The sequence below is a fragment of the Oncorhynchus gorbuscha genome, linkage group LG22 (assembly GCF_021184085.1).
Source record: "Oncorhynchus gorbuscha isolate QuinsamMale2020 ecotype Even-year linkage group LG22, OgorEven_v1.0, whole genome shotgun sequence".
Lineage (NCBI taxonomy): Eukaryota > Metazoa > Chordata > Actinopteri > Salmoniformes > Salmonidae > Oncorhynchus > Oncorhynchus gorbuscha.
The window spans coordinates 27,694,635-27,716,268 of record NC_060194.1 but is presented as its reverse complement, the minus strand read 5'-3'; the positions used below and the strand labels follow the sequence as shown (position 1 = coordinate 27,716,268).

Genomic DNA, 21,634 nt, shown 5'->3' with positions numbered 1-21,634 from the left:
GGTATGGTAGTAGGTGCCAGGAGAACCCGTTTAAGTGTCTTTGAACGGGGTATGGTAGTAGGTGCCAGGAGCATCAGTTTGAGTCTGTGAAGAACTGCAACGCTGCTGTGTTATTCACACTCAACAGTTTCCTGTGTGTATCAAGAATGGTCCAGCACCCAAAGGACATCCAGACGACTTGACACAACTGTGGGAAGCATTGAAGTCAACATCACAGGGCCAGCATCCCTGTGGAATGCTTTCAACACCTTGTAGAGTCCATGCCCTTATGAATTGAGGCTGTTCTGAGGGCAAAAGGGGGTGCAACTCAATATTAGGAAGGTGTTCCTAATGCTATGTACACTCAGTACGTCCTAGATGATAAAATGTATTATAATAGAAAAGGTGCTAATTACTGTCCCTCTGTTTATTTATAAGTCTATTGAACAAAATATATCAACATAATGCTAACAATCTACAATACAAGATGACATTTATTTAACAAAGTGATATCATTGAACTCAAAATTGGTCTTCTACTTAAGTGTTCTATTCGTGTTAGATCCAGCAGCTTTTTCAGAGGTCCTCATAGCACAAAAATGGATCTTTAGCATTATAACCCTCACAGTAACCTTCACCTCAGGTGCCAGAGGTCATGGGTCAACCTCAAAGGTTATAGGTCAGAGGGGTTCCAGGTGAAGAAGTCCATTCCCCGGAGCTCCTCAGGCAGGTAGTCCTGCTCCACAGGGGCACTGAAGGCAGGGTTGTACTTGTAGCCCTCAGCGTAGCCCAGGTCCTTCATGAGCTTGGTGGGGGCGTTGCGAAGGTGCAGGGGAACAGAGGGTAGGGGGCCCTTATGGTTCCTCAGACTGGCCTTCACGTTACCGTACGCCTTGTAGATTTCTACCGACTTAGGAGCCCTGGCCAGGTACACCACACACTGAGCCAAGATCACCTGAGGGTGGGAGGGAAGGAAGGAGCGAGGGGAGGAAAGGGAGTAGAGGGAGAATTACCTTTATTAGCATTTTGATATGGCCAAATATCAAAAGGCATACCGGATACCATGGTCAGAAAATAAGGAGTTCCTCAGGTAAAATCCAATGTCTCTCTTTATTGTATCCACAACATAACAAAGAGCTTATATTTAACAGAGGCAGATGTAAGGACAACTCTTGGTTGCCCTTGGTGACAAGATTTAAGTCTCACCTCACACTCTGGCATCCCGATGAGGTGGCAGGCCTGGAAGGCAGATACAGCCTGAGGAAGGGCAGAGGGATCTGCCATACCTGAACAAAAGGGACAGGACATCCAGTCAGAACACACCAGAACCTTGTCTAGGCCTTTGAGTTGTAAGGGAAGACTCCTTCCATGGCTCTGACAGGTGCAGACCAACAGAAAGTAGACTCTGCATACAAATGTCAGGGCAAAAATAAGATTAGTCTGGGATGATACCAAAGACGCTAGATCATGTTTGTTGACATAATAGTTTGGTACAGGTAATTAGTGCTTGAGCAACATGTTTTATAAATACATTTTTTTTTACATTCTCCTCCTTACAGTGTTTTCTGAGGTTACGCCAATGCAATGGTTAATGTAATTGGGTCAATAACTGATTAAAACAATGGTTTGATGTAAACCTAGACGCATCACACACCCACGTCTTCACTAGAGAAGCGGACTAGTCTGCGAGCCACGTACAAGGGGTCCTCTCCTCCCTCCAGCATGCGGCCCAGCCAGTAGAGGGAAGCATTCTCGTGGGAGCCCCTCATTGATTTGTGCAGCGCTGAGATGCAGTTATAGTGCTCCTCACCTTTATGTAACAAACAACAAAGTAGGGTTGGATGGGTGGGAAAATGACCATATAGATCTAGAGAGAAATAGAAATGCATAGAAATACACTATATACAAAAGTATGTGGACGCCCCTTCAAATTAGTGGATTAGGCAAATTTCAGCCACACCCGTTGCTTCATCAAAATATCTTTTACACTAACAAAACTTAATAGAGCAGCATCAGATTCAGTTCACACAATAGAATAGTGATGGAAGTCTACATGTCATCTCTTGTGGACAGATTCTCATGAACATGAAACAACGAGAATCTGTCAAGGCTCACGTAGAATGTGACCACAAGCAGCAGTTGTTCCTGGTTTGGTGTTTTTGGCATGGATTATTTGGAGAAATCACGATTGGGCAAAGGCGGTGAGCTTAAACTAGTGCGTGGGTTGTCAAGCCTGTGTGAGGATAATTGTTTTTGTTTGCGAGTGAGGAGACTTTGCTTCCTTCCTTTACACAAAAGGTAATCACAATTGTTATTGGCATTCCCTTCCAGATGTAAAACAGGAAATGACAAACTTTCGCGAAATAATTTTACTTCCGGGTAACTGAGATTAGTCTACATGCAATGATGTGAATGAATTTCATCACTGTTTTTTTTTAGGAAAAACATTAAATAGAGTAAATGTAGAGTTAGGCCTATAGCTGGTAAATCCATATATCCTGGGTGTCTAGCAGTTAAGAGGCTGCTGGGCTGGGTCTAGGCTATATTTGTGTTCCTGCTGTATAGTTGATGTACATTAATCATTTCTGGGGAAATTCCGGTTAGATTTTAAATTTGGCTAGCTCCTTGAACCCCATAGGCTTAATTAGGTTCTGGATTCTCTCTGGAGGCCTCAGTCTCCCCAGAGCATTTAACCCACCATTGCGGTGATGTTCTAGCCTGGTCCTGTCTGTTTGACCTGTTTTAGCATCATTGTAAGGCGTGACAATGACCATATGAGTTGACAAGACAGCACTAAACAGGTCTGGGACCAGGCTAGTGAGGGTCTATCCCTTGCTTCCAGTGGCAATGGTCAATGTCCCATTATGAGACAGGTTCAAATTAGGACGGCTATGTCTCATTTGTCACTCAGGTGGTCCCTCTTTCACCTCTCTCCACGATGGATAACTCCCCCACCTCAACCCTCCATATCCCATCCCACCTCCCGAGGCATTAGCCCACCTCCCGAGGCATTAGCCCACCTCCCGAGGCATTAGCCCACCTCCCGAGGCATTAGCCCACCTCCCGAGGCATTAGTTTGTTGACACAGCTATTTTGGATAAGCCTTCATCCACCTGGAGGCCTCCTTCAGCACCCGAAATAGGACACACGGAAACAAGGCAGGCGTCCTGTAAATCAACCAGGCCATGGAGGATGATGGAGCTCAGGGGGTCTCATAATAAATTGCCACGCCAGCTGGCACAAACCTTTCAAGCCCATGACAGACAGCCCTCTGTCCCTGGTGGTGTGTTGGCAGCAGCAGTCAGAGTCAAAGGGTCCCCAGGATCCCCCCAAAAACCCATGTATCCTCTCATTTGCAAAAGAGCCATACACTCTATGGCACGTTTGAAGTGGTTGATCCATTTACCAGTAAATCCTGAGAAGTTTGACAGGGAAGTGTTGAGAGGGAAAATACCAGGAATTTTGAGAAGACTCCTCTACCCATCCTCCACTGAGGTTGACAGAAAAAGTAAAGCTGAGAACCAGAGGTTAAAAGAGACTGGGATCAAGTCCCTTCACCTTGACTTTTCAGACACTAATGCACATAATAGAAGAGTTATGACAGGTACTACATACTCTACGACCACACCAAAGAGTCTATCAATCTCCTAAGTGTCCTCTGACTAACATATTCTGGATATTCAAGGATTCCAGTAAGATGACGCTGACAACAACCAGTCCATGCTTCTAAAGCATCAATCAAGTGCAGTGAGCCACAATAGCACTTGGCAGGCTGGCACCATGGTGATATCACTTGTACAGTCACTGTCTGAGGGTTTTAACCTAATTAGCGCAAGCCGTCTGGCCTGAGTCAGCTATTGTAGGGCATATTGAAAGAGTCTACTGTACGTATTAGAGGGCAAAGTGTTCTTTGGCTGGATCTGGCTGCATATCTCAGACTCAGAGCAAAGGGGAAGTTATCTCTACCAATAGGACCAGCACATTCACCATTTCACAAGAGACCTCTGAAATACACCTAAACTATTCACAGGTCCATTCCCATGAGCTGACAGACAGACTGCTTGGGTTATTATCTCTGGGCTGCTGCTGTGGAGCCAACCAGACAGGATGTCACCACTCTGTCATTATCAAATTGAATCATGACAAGTAACATCATTTGTCATCTAAATTTTTAAATGTCTGTTAGTCCAGTGAGGGGCAGTGTAAAAGAACATCCTAGAAAAGTCAAATGTCCACTGACTACAGCTGAATCGATTGAAAATAATGTACTCTAATGTTATGGTTGAACCATTGAGGAGCATCAAGATCATCAGTATGCTGGAGTTTCAATTTAGTGTACAGTTTTTCTCCATGCACCTGTTAGTATGATAGGTGTGCGACTCCTATACTCTTTTCTATTGAACCATTGGACTCACCTGCTTTGTCATAGAGGATATGGGACCTCTGAAGGCCCTCCTTCACATGCTCCTCCTGCACCACAATGTCATGTGGGGTACTGCCAGATCCTGATTGGCCAGGACGGGCTGCACCCACCCGGGCCTGGACAGCCAGCTGGAGTCCGTTGAGCCCCGCCCGGGCGTCGCCGTCACACAGGTGGGCTATGGTGTCCAGAGCCTTCTGCTCAATATAGACCTTTGGTCTACAAAACATGAAAACAGAAACACATTCAATAATAACAAATAAGAAATGTTTAGCTCCGATTATATCAGGCCTAAATGGCACAGAGAAAAGTGACAATAACTGTGTCTTTTTGCTATACTGCACATAGAAGCGTTCTCATCCAACATCCAATAGAGACCTTGCTGCTCAGAATTTGACTCCTGCAAACAGGGTGCTATGGTTTTTGGATGATCCTCCAGATCCCCCAGCCAACGACCTAATCGTTCATCCCCAGATCCAAACGCTTGACCCTGATGAACAGCAACCGGTACGACGCCACACTTCGAGACCCTCTCACAGCGGCAGGCCCCCCCTGATGTATGGTGACATAAACCAGACCCACACAAGGGGCACTCTTCAATTTAGCCAAGGCATGATGAGCAGTGTCCTTGTACCAGCACCTGGTCTCATACCATGTGTCGTTCTCAAATGATCCCATCTCTAAAACAAGTACACAACAGAGACTTGATCGACTTGGCCACTAGTGATGGAGCAAAAAAAATGAACAAAAAAAAATGTGATAGTTACATATCAGGCAGATATATCGTATTGTTTTGACAATATCACAATATTATTTTTGTGCTAGTTGGCTGAACCGGCACCAAAATAAAATTACAGTACTGAATCGCAATACATATAGAATCGTAATACATATTGCTTCGGCACCTAAGTATTGTGATAATATCGTAACGTGAGAGCTCTGGCAATTCACAGCCCTATCGGCCACTAAGGTGGCAAATAAACAAGCCCTTACCAACAACCACATTATGGAGTCAGCAGGGGAGCATCTTTATTGGACTTGGCCTGGGTGACAATGTCATTGCAGGAGCTGGAGAGAAGTTAGCCTGGGTGTTCTTCTGGTCTGGGTGTCAGGTTAGACAGTCAGGACAGTGTTGAGCCGACAGTCCTGTGACAACATGAGAACTAACGGGGAGAGTGGAACGTGGCCCCTGGCCCCCGGGGCGATGCAAACACCCTCCACCAGCTCCAAGTGGGTCAGGACATGTAAACATCTCGTTACCGATACTGACCCCCTTAATACTGATCCACATAACTCAAACCTAACCCACCATGCCAGGGACCTGCCACCTGAAAAACACATCATTCTTGACTAGAACTTCAGTTTATTGAGTGGCCTCCAGAAACCTAATCATAACTAAATGTATCCATATAATTTGGCATATATTCTAGTTTGACATGTGTAATCATCTATCGAGTTGATTTATGAAGTTCATCATTCTAATCATTTGAGATACCGGTAGGGTGACCGTATTATTAAGTGCATAGATCCATCTCCAGACATGATAAGGGTCCATTCCAAATCAAAACAAATATCACACATATATTATTTGGTTTATGTAAAGACAAGATTAAATAAAGAATTGTCTGATGGGTGACAATATTAGCCGATCACTTGTGAATGATATATTATCACTTGTGAATGATGCCTAGCGTGAGGCAAGAAACATGCATAATTGCATTTGCGGTCACTTTTGATAACGGTGTTTTCCCGCTAATAGAACATTCGCTCTTACAGCCTACTGCCGTGTGCACATTGCTGCGATTAGAATGTGAAGAAATAGCCTAATAGTTCATCAACATTTTAAGCTAAATGTTCTGATCTGTGGCATCAGCCTCATTGCATAATTAATATATATTTTTTAATGCTAATAGTTGTATTAATTTGGGATCAATCACGTCCCACAACTGTCCCAGACTATGTTTGGAATAATTATTTATTGCACAGAATAGATCAACTTTAGGACTATGGGGGATAGTAGATTGACATAGGCTAGTGCTTTTTCTGTTCGTTAGGCCTACTCATCTTGTTGGCTGACAAGAAGTAAATGTGGACAGTAAATGTGGACACCTTGGAATTGGACAAGGACACGCGCAGTTGTGGCCCGATGTGTCGCTCTTCACTTTTAGCTTGTGGGAAAGACCCAATCAGGTGATGGAAAGCCATGTGAGGGAGGTGCTTCGGAGCGCGCAGCACTCAGGGAGAAGGGAATTAGAAGTATTATATTCAGCCCAAAGGCACAACAGCCACTGGCCGCAAAAGCCAGGACATTTTTTAGGGGGCATTACATCCACACAAAAGGGATGCCGCCAGGACATTTGAGGCATTATCAAGTGCTTGTCAAATTGTGAATGAGAGACTGTTGAAGTGTATACAGCTGGTGCAAAAAACTAAGCAGAGCTCATGCCTTTCAAGCAACTTTTTTCATATCATCATTAGTCGCATCATGCAGTCTTAGAATGTATTGCAAATCTAAACATATAACCCAATCTTTGTAGAACAACTAAAGTTACATTAATACCTCTAAATTAAGCATATAGGAGGACCTATTTCTTTGTTAACCACAACACAGAATAGCTGCATGTGCGCACTCCCTCAAATCGTTTCTATTTTATACAGCTTTGTTCAATTGCATTCTTCATACTATAAAATCTAAAATAATGCCACGAAATTCCAAGCAAATATTGTCTGCTAAATGAACTAGTGTAGCCCACAGCCATATGGCATAGCCAGATCAGGACCTAACATAAGGACATCTGAGTATCCTATTCTGTTCTTCTGAAATAGACTACATGTTTCTTTAGACCTGTCTAAAATCAAATAAAAAATGGTTATATTGTGAAGGTGTAGGCATGTATTTATTAGACTTTTAAAAATGTAGATGTTTCAAAGTTCTGCATCAGCGGCTTGTAGGCTACATGTTGAATCCATACTGTTACCTGGCAGTTATTTGCTTGACAATCACAGACTGACAAAATGTTGTGACCGCCACAGCCCTAGGTACCAGTGTGCCGATTCTGATCCATAAGCCGAAATGAAACAATAGATCTATATAGTAAATACCTGCGGGTAGATGAATAAAATATACTGTTTAAATGTTGACATTTAAGCCACTAAGTGTGACATCTGAACCACATGCCATAGCTATGTGACACCAACAGCTCATTGGATATCCTACCAACCTTTCAATTCTATTCATGACTTTTGGCATACAATGAAATGATGTGAGGAGGGAGATAAGGGAGGGCACATACTAAACTAGTCTTATCTAGCTGTCCCAGTGGGACCTTCGTGTGAAACATACAGCCAAACATGCCTGTCACCTCCCTTGGCTTGGACTCCAGTCAAGACGATAGCCCCTTTTTAATTTGATAGGGGTGAGAGAGGAAAGCCAGGGCTGAGACCATTTTTTGCTGATGCAGTGTGGAAAATGTCTGGTTTAAAATGTTCCTTGGAACAAATGTATAGTTTGATAAATTTGACAGAACAAGATAGGATGTAAAGATGTGATGTAATAGAAAGTGTTGGTCCACCTGAGCGTAAAAATCTGTACACAACCAAAGAGCATTTCACTCCATGGCCTGCACCTGTACCAAGATCTTTAAACACAAATATAACATCTAATGTTAGCTCAATCACCACCACCACTCAATCACACCCATGTTGACCATGAAGGCTTTCTGCCATGAATCTGGTACACTGTTAAAACTGAGCCCTCATCTGCTGCCAGCAGTTAACAGATGTCTCACTTAAACAGGCTAGGCTATACCGACACACTCCCCTCCATCTCTGTCAACAGAGAGAGAAATAGATAGGAGAGAAAGGAGAGAAAAAGGAGAGCGCGAGCGAGGTTACTAGTTCATTTAGCAGACAAGATTTGCTTAGAATTCCATGGCATTATAGTATATTATTTTAGAATATGAAGAATACAATTGAACAAAGCTGAATAAAATAGAAAGGATATTTTCTCCAAGAGAGAGAGAGAGAAAAGGAGAAAAAGAGAGAGGGCGGAGAGAGAGAGAGAGAGAGGGAGGAGAATAAGGAGAGAGAGAGAGAGAGAGAACACAACTGCCAGGGCTGTCTGCCTATAGTCAGGCCTGCCAGGCCATAAATGACCTAAAGGAAAACATTTTAAGGTGGGCACAGAGTAGAGAGAGGACGTCCCCCTCGACCAATCAGGGTTCAGGAATCCCAGACTTAAGGATGACGTGTCTACACCGCACGTTCCGTGATAACAAAGCACTCATTCCGAGAGGAGGGGGTATCAGCTACTTACTCTGATCTGAGCTCGGTTGGGTCTAACTCGTCTTGATCTATGCGGTCGCTGAGATCTTCTCCCAGTACACTGATCCCCAGCGTAGCGACGGCCCTGAGCAGGATCAACCCCATTGCCTCCACAGACAGCTTGTCCAGAACCAGGACCCTGCACCTGCTAAGCAGAGCCGCGTTCACCTGGAACGAAGGGTTCTCCGTGGTTGCCCCGATCAGAGTCACTGTCCCACACTCCACATGAGGGAGGAAGGTATCCTACATACAGGCAGACAACAAGAGACATAGAAAGAGAGTGAAGAGAGACATGGGAAGAAAAGAGAAGAAGGTGTTGAGCATCCCAAAAGTTGTTCAATATCAAGGGTGAGTCACAGGGCTTTGATTACCTGTGCATGAAATACCATTTGCACTATACCTCACTGTACATTGGTTTAATAGGGTAGCTGTGTAAAAGCATTATAGGGTACATGGTTAAAATACAAATCTATCTCACGCATGCGCTATTATGGCTATGTTTTCCCTCTTAGCACCGCTTTAGCCCGAGCACGGTGTAGAGAGTCGGCCCTGGCTCTAACTGCCTGTTAATTGTTATCAGAATTTACACAGACACAATATTTATTTTATTTTTATTTTACCTTTATTTAACCAGGCAAGTCAGTTAAGAACATATTCTTAATTTCAATGACGGCCTAGGAACAGTGGGTTAACTGTCTGATCAGGGGCAGAGCGACAGATTTGTACCTTGTCAGCTCGGGGATTTGCACTTGCAACCTTCCAGTTACTAGTCCAACGCTCTAACCACTAGCCTACCCTGCCTCCCCTATAAAAGGGTCGTCCTGTGCCACAGTGAGTCCTTCATATTATACTACACAAAATGGAGACAGTAACTGATAAGAAGGATATTTATTGCTATTTTCAGAGTGATACTTGTTTACAATGTTATTGTTACTATAGTTTGTTAAACTTTGTAGGTATATTAAAACAATTGTGGCATGCTGTACGAAGCAATTATTTCAGATCGGATTTTCTATCAAAACCCATCTGTCCATTATAGTGCAATTAGTTCTTTATGAGGTTGGTTCGGTTTCGGTTCGATTATAACTTTTTTTAAAAGGCATTAACTGCACCATGCATTATGTGGGTTGAATGCTGTAACACAGAATAAGAATAAGATAATTAATAAAAGCCCCATGATGGTAGTCACTGCTCTTACTGCTTATCACTTACTAACCATCATTTACTCACATTACTTTAATAAAATATTTCAGTTGTGTATAATACATTTGATGACTTTATTTCATTCCAAGTCATCATCTCATCTCTATAGAGCTGATGCCTACGCTGTCTGACAAAATCACTATCTCAGTAGTTCTTACTAAAGGTATACTTTTGACTGCTAAATACCAAATATAAATCACTTAGATCATGTATTGAGAAGTAGAGATACCTTGCGAAGCAACTACTCTCGATCGCTTTTGATCGAGCTCTCTTATGTCTCTTCTCTCCGTCTCTGCCACATACAGACCGGACAAGTAGTTGGCTCAATGCATTATGCTCATTGTAGTTAATTACCATGTTTTCTGTGCTAAACTATGTAGAATATTGGCCTGTTGGAAACTACAATTACATCGGACAGTTCAGGCTGGATCTGATTAATCTCTTGAAAAATAGAACAAAATGGAATTCATATATTTGCACCAAAGTTGGTAAATTAGTTGTCAAAAAAAACAAACAAAAAAACAGAAATTTCAGTTAATCATTCAGCACTAGTCCATTATGTTACATTTAGAACTAAATATGTTTTAGTCGATATGTACTGGTCAGGGATGTGGACCACAGATGCAGATGAAGTACACACCATTCTTACTACTGTTACACAATGGTGTGGAGTTGTGAAAGAAAAGAATGGCCACTAACATGCAACATAAATCTGAGGCGTTATCTTGGCTAGTTAGGTGATGTGATACCATATTCTAATAGTAGAATTATGCAAACAATCTCTCTCTCAAATGGCTTCAGGGAATCTGATTGAGATACTACTCTAACAATCTATGAATCTTTCCAAGAATCTGTGCTAGATACAAAGAGGGTGGATAATGGGTATTGTTTGAGGAAATTAAGTCTTTATTTTGGGATCATGGGATGGACATTCCTATACTAGTGTGGTTGAGACCGCGCAGACAGACTAGCATGATAGCCAATCATAAGTGTACAGAGATTTCTGACAAATGTGTGGCTGTAGCTAGGCAAGGGCAACTAAATAATTTGGCCTACAACTCCATGGAGTACACTACTCATTATGAAAAATGTGATAAGACATAAGATGAGTGAAATTAGACCTACACATTTTCATAAAAATAAATGTCATCATTGGAATTTGCATCTTGGAGTGATACCCTTTACCCTTTGTCGTTATTATTGGCTGAAACCTGAGCCCAATTCTTCTTATTGGCTGGAGCACTTTGGTTGTTATTACCTGTTGTGACTTGTTGAAGCGATGGATCTCATCTATAAAGAGGATGGTCTTCCTCTTCATCAGTTTTAACTCATTCTGGGCCTGCTTAATGACCTCTCGCACCTCATTGGTGGATGTGCTGGTGGCAGAGAGAGAAACGAAGCGGGCCGTGCCCCTCTTCTTATTGCCGCTGGCTATGATGTGGGCCAGGGTGGTCTGGAAGGAAGGACAGAGATACATAAACGTAAGAGTTCATAGTGACACCATATCTAATTCTTAGAATTCTTATCCATCTGAAGAAAGCGAGTACCTGTGAATACTTCTCGTTCAAAATATGATTACTACTAATGATGAAGATAGATACATAACATGATTCCCTCTTATGTGTGGGGCCCTATGTGAAACTTATTTTTCTTCATTAAATCCTTGGGAATGCAGGCAAGGCACCTAAAATCATGCATCTACTGATCCTTCTGCGTGCCACTGTCACAGCGTTTCCATCTGTATTTTATAGGCCTATAATGCATTTTCCAGTCCCTATAATCCACAGATGGAACCAAGTCCCCTGGTCCCTGCCTAGAAGACCCTGAAGGCAAATTCATAAATCTAGCCTCCACTGTAAATCCTGGAGTCCAGCTCCATAAATCTCATGAAAACTGACCCATGACACAAGAGAGTCAGCGAGAAAGGGAAAGTGTTAAGAGGCATGCTGTTATGGTGGTCAGTCAAGTCCGAGGTAGCTGGCCTATTATGGTGTTAACAGTGCAGATAACGCAAGACTCCAGCCAGTCACTATACAGTATCTAGGCCTAATGGGAGAATTTCAAGCAGTTCCAATTATGTGACTGCCATCCGTGGGCATTGCAATAATCACATGAACTCAGTCAATCATCATCAAAAAACTGTAGAAATGGCCTTATCTTTAGGCTTAACGTTATGTAGGCACTGGGCATATGCACCTATTGTTACATTCCAAGGCTGCTGCAAGGTCTTCCCTGCCCACAGGGGTCTCGTGTTCTTGAGCAACGACAACCTCAGGGGATGGTTGGTTGAAATCAATATTTGCCTGCTTTATAGATTATTTTTCTAACAAGCTGCAACTGAGCAACACATTGGTCTGGTCTAAAAAAAAACAGCGCTGATGCTGGTATGAGAAGTTGCTGTTGCTGCTGTTGTCAGTCCCACTTCTTCTTCGATGAATTTCACCTGTGGTTGGCATCCAATAAATACTTTGCTGAAAAAAAAGCATATTTTTAAAATACCCTTCTATCTAACACGACACTCACAAAAAAATAATAATATATATATATATATATATATGTATATATATATCATACTCCACTATTTAACCCCTGTGTGGTGTTTGGGTCTGTGGGCCCATTTTCAATGTTTACTAAAAGAAAAATGATACAATTAATACTTTTTTTCAAACTGAGACTCATTGACCTTGTGTTATTGTACATGTTCTTCACAGAAAATTAGCCATTTTCACACTGTGCAGCCCCCTACACATTTATATTACATATGTGGTGTTCAGGTCCACTGGACCTGAGGGTAATAAAAGTGTGGGAAAGTGTGTGTGTGGGTGAAAACAAGTAAAAATTTAACAAAAATGTTTGCTGTGTGCCTTCAATCTGTTTTCCTCCTCCCTGGGCCTGCCGTTTCAACATAGCACCAAGAACCTGTCTGTTTCCCTGCCTGTTGCCCTCTTTTCTCACTCTTTACCCTTTGTAGTGTGTGAAACTACACAATGTCTTGTGAGAACATGCACAATGTTATTACAATATATTATTTTAATACATTGTAAATATTATTTTCCCACACTCTACCCCAACCAGGTGCAAATTGGGGGAGGGACACACCAAATAAATAGCTTTGCATATGTGGCTACTTAACACAATCAATCAGTATGGCAAAAATTATCTCTGCTCAGAGGGCCTTAGAAATGTTTTAGCAGAGAGAGAAACTAGTGTGAAAGAAGCATCTTCCACTTGGGAAAATCATGAATTTTGTCCCTGTCAATTCGGAGTCTGACAGGGAGTTGGATGAAGAGGATGAGACTGATAATAAGCCACCCCCACATTCCCAGTGGGTCAGAAGTTTACATACAATCAATTAGTATTTGTTAGCATTGACTTTAAAATGTTTAACTTGAGTAAAACGTTTTGGGTAGCCTTTCAAGTTGGGTGAATTTTGGCCAATTCCTCATGACAGAGCTGGTGAGTCAGGTTGAGTCAGGTTTGTTGGCCTCCTTGCTCACAAGTTTTCTATAGGATTGAGATCAGGGCGTTGTGATGGCCACTCCAATACCTTGACTTTGTTGTCCTTAAGCCAACAACTTTGCCACAACTTTGGAAATATGCTTGGGGTCATTGTCCATTTGGAAGACCCATTTGCGACCAAGCTTTAACTTCCTGACGGATGTCTTGAGATGTTGCTTCAATATATCTACATAATTTTCTTTCCTCATGATGCCATCTATTTTGTGAAGTGCACCAGGCCCTCCTGCAGCAAAGCACCCCCACAACATGATGCTCCCACCCCCATGCTTCACGGTTGGGATGGTGTTTTTTAGCTTGCAAGTCTCCCCCGCTTTCCTCCAAACATAACAATGGTCATTATAGCCAAACAGTTCTATTTTTGTTTCATCAGACCAGAGGACATTTCTCCAAAAAGTATAATCTTTGTCCCAAATGTGCAGCTGCAAACGGTAGGCTTTTTTATGGCGGTTTTGGAGCAGTGGCTTCTTCCTTGCTGAGCGGCCTTTCAGGTTATGTCGATATAGGACTCGTTTTACTGTGGATATAGATTAGAGGTCGACCGATTATGATTTTTCAACGCCGATACCGATTATTGGAGGACCAAAAAAAGCCGATAGCGATTAATCGGCCGATTAATAAAAAATGTATTTGTAATAATGACAATTACAACAATACTGAATTAACACTTATTTTAACCTCTAGTGACACCCCATCCCGTGAACGGGACAGTTGTCATCATCTGACACTAATTAGCATAACGCAACGGACATAAATATTACTAGAAATATTCCTATTCATGAAAATCACAAGTGAAATATATTGAGACACATCTTAGCCTTTTGTTAATCACCCCATCATCTCAGATTTTCAAAATATGCTTTATAGCCAAAGCTAGACAAGCATTTGTGTAAGTTTATCGATAGCATAGCATTTTGTCCAGCTAGCAGCAGGTAACTTGGTCACGGAAATCAGAAAAGCAATCAAATTAAATCGTTTACCTTTGATGAGCTTCGGATGTTTTCACTCACGAGACTCCCAGTTAGATAGCAAATGTTCCTTTTTTCCAAAAATATTATTTTTGTAGGGGAAATAGCTCCGTTTGTTCTTCACGTTTGGCTGAGAAATCGCCCGGAAATTGCAGTCACGAAAACTGCGAAAAATATTCCAAATTAGCTCCATAATATCGACAGAAACATGGCAAACGTTGTTTATAATCCATCCTCAAGGTATTTTTCAAATATGTCCATCGGGACATTTAGTTTTTCAGTAGGACCAGTTGGAATAATGGCTACCTCTGTATTTTACGCGAGAATCTCTCTGGGAGCATCAGGTGACTACTTGCGCAATGTAGCCGCCTATGGGTATTCTTCAACATTAATTTTTTTTTACCATTATTTAACTAGGCAAGTCAGTTAAAGAACAAATTCTTATTTTCAATGGCGGCCTAGGAATGGTGGGTTAACTGCCAGTTCAGGGGCAGAACGACAGATTTGGTCCTTGTCAGCTCGGGAATTTGATCTTGCAACCTTCCAGTTACTAGTCCAACACTCTAACCACCTGCCTTACATTGCACTCCACAAGGAGCCTGTGTGGCAGGCTGACTACCTGTTACGCGAGTGCAGCAAGAAGCCAAGGTAAGATGCTAGCTAGCATTAAACTTATCTTATAAAAAACAATCAATCTTAACATAATCACTAGTTAACTACACATGGTTGATGATATTACTAGTTTATCTAGAGTGTCCTGCGTTGCATATAATCGATGCGGTGCCTGTTAATTTCTCATCGAATCGAGGCCTACTTCGCCAAACGGGTGATGATTTAACAAGCGCATTCGCGAACATAGCACTGTCTTTGCACCAATGTGTACCTAACCATAAACATCAATGCCTTTCGTAAAATCAATACACAAGTGTATATATTTTTAAACCTGCATATTTAGTTAATATTGCCTGCTAACATGTTCACCTCAAGCTGAACCTCGGCAAGACGGCGCTGCTCTTCCTCCCGGGGAAGGACTGCCCGTTCCATGATCTCGCCATCACGGTTGACAACTCCATTGTGTCCTCCTCCCAGAGCGCTAAGAACCTTGGCGTGATCCTGGACAACACCCTGTCGTTCTCAACTAACATCAAGGCGGTGGCCCGTTCCTGTAGGTTCATGCTCCACAACATCCGCAGAGTACGACCCTGCCTCACACAGGAAGCGGCGCAGGTCCTAATCCAGGCACTTGTCATCTCCCGTCTGGATTACTGCAACTCGCTGTTGGCTGGGCTCCCTGCCTGTGCCATTAAACCCCTACAACTCATCCAGAACGCCGCAGCCCGTCTGGTGTTCAACCTTCCCAAGTTCTCTCACGTCACCCCGCTCCTCCGCTCTCTCCACTGGCTTCCAGTTGAAGCTCGCATCCGCTACAAGACCATGGTGCTTGCCTACGGAGCTGTGAGGGGAACGGCACCTCAGTACCTCCAGGCTCTGATCAGGCCCTACACCCAAACAAGGGCACTGCGTTCATCCACCTCTGGCCTGCTCGCCTCCCTACCACTGAGGAAGTACAGTTCCCGCTCAGCCCAGTCAAAACTGTTCGCTGCTCTGGCCCCCCAATGGTGGAACAAACTCCCTCACGACGCCAGGACAGCGGAGTCAATCACCACCTTCCGGAGACACCTGAAACCCCACCTCTTTAAGGAATACCTAGGATAGGATAAGTAATCCTTCTCACCCCCCCCCTTTAAGATTTTGATGCACTATTGTAAAGTGACTGTTCTACTGGATGTCATAAGGTGAATGCACCAATTTGTAAGTCGCTCTGGATAAGAGCGTCTGCTAAATGACTTAAATGTAAATGTAAACATGAATTTATTTTAACTTGGGAAATTGTCACTTCTCTTGCGTTCCGTGCAAGCAGTCAGGGTATATGCAACAGTTTGGGCCGCCTGGCTCATTGCTAACTGTGTGAAGACCATTTATTCCTAACAAAGACCGTAATTAATTTCCCAGAATTAACATTGAAGGTTGTACAATGTTACAGCAATATTTAGATTTAGCCATGCCACCCATTATATAAAATACAGAACGGTTCCGTATTTCACTGAAAGAATAAACGTTTTGTTTTCGAAATTATAGTTTCCGGATTTGAACCATATTAATGACCTAAGTCTCGTATTTCTGTGTGTTATTATGTTATAATTAAGTCTATGATTTGATATAGCAGTCTGACTGAGCGGTGGTAGGCAGCAGCAGGCTCGAAAGCATTCAGTCAAACAGCACTTTCGTGCGTTTGCCAGCAGCTCTTTGCTGTGCTTCAAGCATTGAGCTGTTTATGACTTCAAGCCTATCAACTCCCAAGATTAGGCTGGTGTAACCGATGTGAAATGGCTAGCAAGTTAGTGGGGTGCGCGCTGATAGCGTTTCAATCGGTGATGGAAACAGGTGGCTGTAGACAGGGAGCGTCATAGCGTCATTTCCGGTCACAACTTGCAGACTTGTTTACGTGCTGCTGTGCGGTCTGTTGCCAACCTTACTTTGCTACCTGACAACTTTACAGTTTTTACTTTTTAATTAACGTTTATATTTTTAATTTTTCCCTCACTCAACTTTTTTTCCGTTCCACCTTTTCACTCCGGACGTTTTATCTGGACATGGTTCATCAGGACTTCCAAGAGCCGAAGCTAAGTAGTAACATTAACATGATGCCTTCTAATTGCAGTCGCTGTACTCATAATAAACAGGAGAATCATCACCTATCCACATTGACGGGACAGTAGTGGAGAAGGTGGAAAGTTATAAGTCCCTCAGCGTACACATCACAGACAAACTGAAATGGTCCACCCACACAGACAGTGTGGTGAAGAAGGCGCAGCGGTGCCTCTTCAACTTCAGGAGGCTGAAGAAATTTGGCTTTTACAGATGCACAATCGAGAGCATCCTGTCAGGCTGTATCAACGCCTGGTACAGCAACTGCTCCGCCCACAACCGCAAGGCTCTCAAGAGGGTAGTGAGGTCTGCACAACGCATCACCGGGGGCAAACTACCTACCCTCCAGGACACCTACACCACCCGGTGTCACAGGAGGGCCAAAAAGATCAAGGACAACAACCACCCAAGCCACTGCCTGTTCACCCCGCTATCATCCAGAAGGCGAGGTCAGTACAGGAGCATCAAAGCGGGGACCAAGAGACTGAAAAACAGCTTTTATCTCAAGGCCATCAGACTGTTAAACAGCCATCACTAACATTGAGTGGCTGCTGCCAACATACTGACTCAACTCTAGCCACTTTAACAATGGAAAAATGTATGTAATAAATGTATCACTAGCCACTTTAAACAATGCCACTTTATATAATGTTTACATACCCTACATTACTCATATCATATATATATACTGTACTCTATACCATCTACTGCATCTTGCCTGTGCTGTTCGGCCATCACACAATCAAATATATTTTTTATGTACATATTCTTATACATTCCTTTACACTTGTGTGTATAAGGTAGTTGTGAAATTGTTAGAGGTTAGATATTACTGCATGGTCAGAACTAGAAGCACAAGCATTTGGCTACATTTGCATTAACATCTGCTAACCATGTGTATGTGACAAATAATATTTGATGTGTCTAACTCTTCTACCTTGGCCTGCTGTAACTATATATGTGAGTGAGATGTTAGTCAAATTCCTGAACTAAGTGTTTTCATCATTCTAGATTGCAGCCGGTAGCAACACGAAGAAGTGCCGTGATGTGCGTGGACCCAAGGACAGGAAGACACAGTACACATGCATCAAGTGCAAGAAATACATTTGCAACACACACACACAGCAAAACTCTGTCCCTCATGTGGTGTGTAGACCAGCCTTAATTTGTGTTTTTTAAAAATCACATTTTATTTTTAAAATAATGATAGCACTTTAATTGATACATTTGACCTAGCAGAGGTAAATGGCAAATATTAACTATGCTGTCAATATTTTTTTACATTTAACCTTTAACTAGGCAAGTCAGTTAAGAACAAATTCTAATTTACAATGACGGTGTATTGCTTGTAATTGACGCAAGTCAACATCTAAGTATTTAGTAGTTTTACATAAACTGTTATGGCTGTATTGTTTAAAAACCCAATAATGTTTTGGGTCCGTCAGACCCGCGAACATTGGGTGAATAACAAAAACATGAACACCACACAAGGGTTAAATCTATTTAGTCCTACTTCAGGCCAACAGCCTGAAAGTATGAGCCACCACCACGTAACACACCCTGTACCTCTTCTGATATCAAACCTCACACACCCAAATACCTCTCTGCAGCTGCCACCACAACCTCTATTTTCTGCAATTTATGTTCCATCCCTGCAGGACAGTTGATAACCATTGTTATAAATGCCAGAATGACAGTCTTACTGAAACATATCACATGGTGTATCCCTCCGTACTGGTACAGATCTACTACTCACACCACACCTCACAGGATCCATCCCCCTTGACCCATCTTCCTTTACTTTCTTCAAAGCCTCAGCATATGACAACTTCTGCTCGTCAGTCATAAACTTCATCATCACTCACGTGTTACTTTCGTTTACAACATGGAAACACAATCTAGATTATATGTATATGTTTACAAAGTAGAACACCACACCTTCCCACATCCAGGTGGTCCCCATAGGATCAATGACGGTATCTCCTGAGAATCCAACAGCGACCTGAGAAGGGTGTGTTCTCCTACTACTTTGTTTTGTCCGAAATATTCCTCGAGCGTGGTTGGTCGCAGTTTCTCCGCCAGCGGCTTATCGATATTCAGCAGTGCGCGCACAGGTGTAGTATCACACGGGGTCTTTATTAGTGTGTTCGATGCAGGGGGGTCGATGCAAAACTGTCCCGTCGCTTTACCTGCCCCCATCTCGTCCGGTGAATGACGTTTCGTTCCTTTGCTGACAGCAGTGCTGGCAATCGGTTTATTCGATAAAAATGTATTTCGTTCACTTTGAACTGGACCCTTATTTATGTTGGTCTGAAACATCCTGAAAATCGGAGAGGGCGGCGCGGTACTTTTCCTCGCCTCCGACGAGTCTGTCGTGTTGACTGTTGGACTAGACGCTTTGCTAGAAATGCGAGGTTTCTTGAGAGGTGGTCCGTTCATGTCTTTACTGGTTGATGTCGGACAACTGTCATTGTTTAACAAACATCTGTCCAGATGGGCATTGATTTCTGACGCCGCGAAATCCTTAAAACAAACGGGACATTGTACTGGCTCCGCAACGCTACCTGCTTCTTCGCTCGCCATGTTTTCTTTCCCGCTAAACTTGACCTCACCACGTGACCATAACACCGACACTTTATAAAAATATAATATTTGACATTTATTATAGCAGTTAAAAAATAAAAAAGATGACTTAAGATTTGTGTTCACTTGCAGCATGTGAGCCATTGCTGTCTGCCAAGGACGGGGTCAGAATTTATTTGAAGCATTACGGGATTTGTAGTTTATGGTCTGCAGATAGTGGGCTTCTGGGCTACAGTCGATAAATCAATTAAGCCACTTCAGTTTTACAAACAAAGATGCAATGGAACAGGTGACAGATGCAATAAATGAATTATCTTTTTCTCCATTATCCAAATGTATATCAATATCTCTTGCCAGGAGTAACATCGCCTGCATGCATGTCTGACTGTCTGTATTTCCTCTATTCAGCTCAGACAAGACGCCCAGCAGCCATGAGAGACAGGCACCAGAGGTCCCTCTGCAGAGGAGGACAGAGAGGGCCCACCATAGTTGGGGTCTGCCAGCTTGCTGAAAGCAGAACAACGTAGCCAAGCTGGCATTCTTCTACTACCTGGAGAGGGCGGAGACCAGGATGGCTCATAATAATGTCTAGAACAGAGCGAATGGAATGGCATCAGCTATTTGGAATGGCATCAGCTATTTGGAATGGCATCAACTATTTGGAATGGCATCAGCTATTTGGAATGGCATCAGCTGTTTGGAATGGCATCAGCTGTTTGGAATGGGGCATCAGCTGTTTGGAATGGCATCATCTGTTTTGAATGGCATCATCTGTTTGGAATGGAATCAGCTATTTGGAATGGCATCAGCTATTTGGAATGGCATCAGGTATTTGGAATGGCATCAGCTGTTTGGAATGGAATCAGCTATTTGGAATGGCATCAGCTATTTGGAATGGCATCAGCTGTTTGGAATGGCATCAGCTGTTTGGAATGGAATCAGCTATTTGGAATGGCATCAGCTATTTGGAATGGCATCAGCTGTTTGGAATGGCATCAGCTGTTTGGAATGGCATCAGCTGTTTGGAATGGCATCAGCTGTTTGGAATGGCATCAGCTGTTTGGAATGGCATCAGCTATTTGGAATGGCATCAGCTATTTGGAATGGCATCAGCTATTTGGAATGGCATCAGCTGTTTGGAATGGCATCAGCTGTTTGGAATGGGGCATCAGCTGTTTGGAATGGCATCATCTGTTTGGAATGGCATCATCTGTTTGGAATGGAATCAGCTATTTGGAATGGCATCAGCTGTTTGGAATGGCATCAGCTGTTTGGAATGGCATCAGCTATTTGGAATGGCATCAGCTATTTGAATGGCATCAGCTATTTGAATGGCATCAGCTATAAGAGCGTCTGCTAAATGACTTAAATGTAAATGTAAATGTCTATTTGATACCATTCCACTGATTCTGGTCCAGGCATTACCAGGAGCCCATCCCCACCAATTAAGGTGTCCCCAACCTCCTTTGGTAGGCATATTATACACTGACTATAGAAAACATGAGGACCACTTTCCTAATATTGAGTTGCACCCCTTTTGCTTTCAGAGCAGCCTCAATTAGTTGGGGCATGGATTCTACAAGGTTTCGAAAGCATCCCACAGGTTGACTCCAATGCTTCCCACAACTATATCAAGTTGGCTGGATTTCCTTTGGGCGGTGGACCATTATTGAAACACATGGGAAACTGTTGAGCATGAAAAACCAGCAGTGTTGCAGTTCTTGACACTCAAACCGGTGTGCCCTGCACCTACTACCATACCCTGTTCAAAGGCACTTCAATCTTTTGTCTTGCCCATTCACCACACATACACAATCCATGTCTCAATTGTAAAATCCTTCTTTTACTCTGTCTCCTCCCCTTCATCTACACAGATTTGAAGTGGATTTAACAAGTGACATCAATAAGGGTTCATAGTTGTCACCTGGATTAAC

The 21,634-nt window shown here is 42.9% G+C and overlaps 1 protein-coding gene across 2 annotated transcripts; it reads right to left on the bottom strand.

Annotated features, from left to right (window-relative positions):
* Positions 1-219: 219 nt before the first annotated feature.
* Positions 220-19,751, bottom strand: wrnip1 (WRN helicase interacting protein 1). 2 transcript variants are annotated; one of them, XM_046322597.1, is made up of 7 exons: positions 19,056-19,743; positions 11,183-11,377; positions 8,714-8,964; positions 4,394-4,617; positions 1,633-1,788; positions 1,185-1,264; positions 220-933 (listed from the first exon to the last, which is right to left on the bottom strand). In XM_046322597.1, exons 1-7 carry the CDS (start codon positions 19,698-19,700, stop codon positions 652-654), a joined length of 1,833 nt encoding a protein of 610 aa, XP_046178553.1. In that variant the 5' UTR covers positions 19,701-19,743; the 3' UTR covers positions 220-651. The 2 variants fall into 2 exon arrangements, with proteins under 2 accessions (XP_046178553.1, XP_046178554.1); XM_046322598.1 differs by lacking the exon at positions 1,633-1,788 and having other exon boundaries at positions 19,056-19,751.
* Positions 19,752-21,634: the final 1,883 nt, after the last annotated feature.